General features: G+C 57.6%; 1 protein-coding gene across 1 annotated transcript; it reads right to left on the bottom strand.

Moving 5' to 3' along the window:
• Positions 1-404: 404 nt before the first annotated feature.
• GJA8 (gap junction protein alpha 8) lies at positions 405-1,888 on the bottom strand. Its single transcript, XM_036443047.2, has one exon. The coding sequence runs from the start codon at positions 1,812-1,814 to the stop codon at positions 528-530; it is 1,287 nt and encodes a 428-aa protein (XP_036298940.1). The 5' UTR covers positions 1,815-1,888; the 3' UTR covers positions 405-527.
• Positions 1,889-4,821: the final 2,933 nt, after the last annotated feature.

Here is a 4,821-nt window from a genome sequence, read left to right as displayed (position 1 = left end):
GCCGCCACTTGTAAGCCACTGCCTAGACAGGCGGGCAGCTGCCCTCTGCTCCCCAGGGTTCACAGTCCTGGCTTCCGGGGCATGAGAACAGGCCCACCTCGCCATCCCAGTCGCCTGCCTGTGTCCTGGAGGGGCTGCCGTTGGCACCCCAGATACAGGGTCACATGGTGTCTGCCAGGGAAGGGCTGGGTGACAAAGTCCGACCCAGTGAGCTTAAGACCACGCTAGTCAAAAGGTCTGAGGCAATCGCAAGTGTGATCAGAAGGCTTTCTGTGGAGAACTGGGGACCAAGGCAGAGCCCAGAGGGCAGGGCAGCCGCAGGAGCCTGGGGCTGGGGCCTGGGGTGGGACAGTGGGTTTATCGGGGCAGCCCTTACCTATGGGACAGACAGTTCACTGACCGTGCAGCGGGCACTGTCCCCCCAGGCCTGGGTGCAGGGAGGAGCAGAGACAGCTCCTGGGGGCATTTTTCCTGGCACCTGGGCCCACAGGCCAGCTCCCTGCTTTCCTTCTTCCTTGGGCTCCGCCTCATATGGTTAGGTCATCGGACCGGGCGCGGCTGCTGGCTCTGCTCGCTCTGCTCGCCCTGCTCAGGGGCCTGGGGTCGTCCCCAGCCGGCTCTGGCCCCGGGGAAGGTGCCTTCTGGGCTGGCAGCGGACTTGGTTTGGCCGCCACCTTCTCGGCCGGCAGCAGCTCCTCTTCCTCCCCCGGTCTCCCCACCCTGCAGGCTCCATCGTCCTCTCCCCAGGGCCCTGCCAGGGTCTCCGGCCCGTCGGTGCGCACCCTCTCCGCTCCCTGCCTCTCGGGGTCTGCGGCTTCCTCTCCCGGGGGCTCGTCCCCCTCGCACCCCGGGGCTCCCACCTGCGTGTAGGAGGGCAGTGCCTCCCGGATCGCCCCGGGCAGCGCCCCCGGGGGCCCCGCGCCCCGCCGCTCCTCCATCGGGCGGAAGGGCTGGGCGGCCCGCGGGCCGGGCTCCCCCAGGCCCACCTCGGCCAGAGGGAAATAGTGCGACACGATCTTCTCCTCCTCCAGGAGCCGGTAGCCCTGGGCGGCCTGCACGGCGGAGGCCACGGTGACCAGCGGCGGCGGCTCGGGCCGGGGCCCCGGGGGCCGGCGCAGGGCCAGGGCGGCGCGCACGCGCTTCAGGCCCAGGTGGCTCACCTCCAGCACGTTGAGCACCAGCGACACGGCGGCCACGCACAGCATGAACACGACGAAGACGGTCTTCTCCGTGGGCCGCGACACGAAGCAGTCCACCACGTTGGGGCAGGGCCAGCGGCTGCAGCGGTAGAGCGGCGGGATGCGGAAGCCGTACAGCAGGTAGTGGCCGGCCACGAAGCCCGCCTCGAACAGGCTCTTGCACACGATGTGGCCCACGTAGGTGCGCAGCAGGGCGCCCTCCAGCCGCAGCCGCCGCGCCCCCTGCTGGCCGCCGCCGCCCTGCCCGGCGCCCTGCTCCGCGCCCGCCTCCCGCGCCCCCTGCGGCCCCCGCGCCGCGCGCTTCTCCTCCGCGCGCGCCCGGTGCACCGCGTGGCCCACGTACACGAGCGACGGCGCGGACACGAAGATGATCTGCAGCACCCACAGGCGCACGTGCGAGATGGGGAAGGCCGCGTCGTAGCACACGTTCTCGCAGCCCGGCTGCTGCGTGTTGCACACGAAGTCCGCCTGCTCGTCGCCCCACACCAGCTCGGCCGCCGTGCCCAGGATGAGGATGCGGAAGATGAAGAGCACCGTGAGCCACACGCGGCCCACCACCGTGGAGTGCTCGCTCACCTCCTCCAGGATGTTCCCCAGGAAGCTCCAGTCGCCCATCGCTCACCGCCTGCAAGAGGGGGAGGCGAGAGTGAGTGCCGGGTGCGACCTGCAACCCCGGACCCTCTGCTAAGCTGCGGCATCCCCGTGGGAACAGCGTCTATTAGAGCTTCCTCCGTGCAGAGCAGGGCCCGGCGACCAGGGGGCCTCAGAGAATCTTCTTCTAACAGCTCCCGTATCTGTAAATTGGTGTGTTTTTCTTTTAAATTTTTATTTTAAAACAGTTAAAATATATATTTTATTGATTTCTTACAGAGAGGAAGGGAGAGAGTTAGAAACAGTTATGAGAGAGCAATATCGATCAGCTGCCTCCTGCACACTCCCTACTGGGGATGTGCCAGCAACCAAGGTACATGCCCTTGATCAGAATCGAACCTGGGACCTTACAGACAAAATAAAACAAAACAAACAAATGGGAAACATCACAATCAGGCAAGCAGCCCAAGTATAAATCCTATTGGTGGTAGAGCAAAAATAAATACATAAATAAATACATACATACATACATACATAAATTAAATAAATAACACCAGAATTTCTCACCAAATGATTGATTCCAACACTCATGTTAAAACTACACCTGCATTTTACTCTTATAAGATCGTGTCTGGCATCGATGTATTCTGCTAGCGAATCTAGCATTGCTAATGTTTTATCCCCACGGATACAGCCACTCAGTGTTGGAATCTCACGTTGCACCATGTCAGTCCTGTGGGAAGTCTGTGTCTGTATCACCCACGGGCCCACATGAGAGTAAGCGGCAAACACCGGCCCTCGGGACTGTGGGTGAACAGTCTCGTTCCCCCCTCTGGGATCAAAGCTCCGGGAGGGCAGGTACCAGGTTGTCCTTATCTTCCCTGAACCATCGTGACCCAGAACTAAAACCATCCGAGTGGGAGCTCCACAGACAGCAGTGGCGGGACCCACGGTGATGACCGGGAATCTGGAATTCTCGGTCCCCAGCACGTGTCATATCGGTATTCCTTAGCGTCCAGGGGACTTAAGCCCCCGTTGCTGCAGGGAGCAGTGGGAGGTGGCAAACAAACAGCGACGGACAATAAATTGATCCCAAAGTTGCTGTTTGGAGACAACGTTTTGGATACAGTCAAACATGAGCGTCATGACACATGTTCAGACACATGAAGACCTCCTGACCAGCCAACTGGTAATTTCTTTCTTTTTTTATTTTATTTTATTGATTTTTTACAGAGAGGAAGGAAGAGAGATAGAGAGCTAGAAACATCTATGAGAGAGAAACATCAACCAGCTGCCTCCTGCATACCCCCTACTGGGGATGTGCCTGCAACCAATGTACATGCCCTTGACTGGAATTGAACCTGGGACCTACAGTCCGCAGACCAACGCTCTACCCACTGAGCCAAACCTGTTTCGGCTGCAATTTCTAATCTCAAGCCAGACAAGCCTCCTCTTCCACACCCCACCCTGCGATGCTACGAGTATTTGAGTGTGTTTTTGTTTTTAAAGTTTAGTTACCACACGTAAGAAGGAAGGAAAGGAACTGTAACTTAGGGCCGAATCTTTTCAATCGGATGTCGCTGAAACATGGCCCAGCGTGCTGTTGAGGAGAAAGCCTGGGAGGGGCTCAGGGCGTGAGCCTCAGGGCGCGGATGTCTGAGCACAAATTACACGGGAAGGAAGTCAGAGCGAGCAGCTCTGCTGGAGCCTAGGGAACGAGGGAACAGGGAACGCTGAAAGAATATTTCTTCTCTTCTTCAAAGATGCAATTCCCTGTTTTCACTTGCTTGTGAACATTTAGTGAACAGGTGACAGAGGGAAACTTCCCGCCCCAGGCCACCCACCAGAGCTTCCCGCCTGGGATCCTGGTTCTCCCTAACGATTATAAGAACACCCCAGGGCTGGGTAGCCCTTATCTAGTTACGAATTATATACTTTCACGAATTATATACTTTCAGTCCTCATAACATCCTGTGAACCGGCTCAGTGATTCCCAGACCTGGATTGCACAGACTAGTACAACAACAACAACAGCAGAATAGGGTGGCCAGCCTAGGGCGGCCAACCTCTTATCTTGCCGAACAAGGACGTAAAAATGAGAAACGTATTAAGTCACTAACTATGACTACAGTCTGTTTTCACCATCGCTTCATAAAAGAACTTTAATACCACAAAACTAGAAATAATATGATTTCAGAATGAAAGACAGGCTTTTCAATCTAACACACTTAACGAGGTGGAAAGCTGCTTGCTACCTCGTTCTCACCTCTCTGTCACAGGCCGCTGAGAAATGCACTGGGACCAGCACTGACCGCCCCTCAGGTGGGTGCTGGAGCACGAGTGAACTAGGCGTTAGTTGCTCCCAATACCAGGGAGGGAGACGGACTAGGCGGGAAAAGAAGTCTCCTATGCTGGCTCAGCCCCTGAGGGCAGAGGGGGGTGGGGGAGTGGGCCATGGCTTTCCAGCCACAAGCCCAGGGCCATTTCCACCCAGCACAGATGTCTCCTGGCTTGGAAGAGGCAGACAACATCTCCGCATCCATATTAACAAGCTCCCCAGAGGGTTAATGGCCACTTACCACGCCTCCGGCCGGTAAGGGACTGTGGCCGTGCCTCCATTCATGCTTCTAGAGCATTCTCTTAGCCAGTAGCTCCTGTGAGAGGCAACGGAACCTACCCCGAGCCGGAGTTTTGCAGTCCTTAGCCAGACCCCTTTCTGGGACCGTGAAGCGCCCCAGCATTTAAAATGCTGAGCACGAATCCTCTCCTGCCCCACGGCACTCTGTAGCCATTACCCGCACTGCCATGGCAGAGGCTGAGTGAGAAAGTGCCAAACTGTTTCATACCCATCAAACACTCGCCCCTGGATTCCTGGGGCCTGCTCACTCATTCTGCAAACTGGAAAGACCTCAACCGACAAACTGTAGGTGGATTTCGGACATCTCTGAGCCCCCCTCACCCCCTTTCCCACCCTCCTTTCCTTTCCACGCCTCTGCCAGCTCTTTGGCCAACTCCAAGAGGGTTTTCGGAA

The sequence above is a fragment of the Pipistrellus kuhlii genome, unplaced genomic scaffold (assembly GCF_014108245.1).
Source record: "Pipistrellus kuhlii isolate mPipKuh1 unplaced genomic scaffold, mPipKuh1.p scaffold_m20_p_18, whole genome shotgun sequence".
Lineage (NCBI taxonomy): Eukaryota > Metazoa > Chordata > Mammalia > Chiroptera > Vespertilionidae > Pipistrellus > Pipistrellus kuhlii.
The sequence above is the reverse complement of the archived record's forward strand: the minus strand, read 5'-3'. Positions and strand labels throughout refer to the sequence as shown.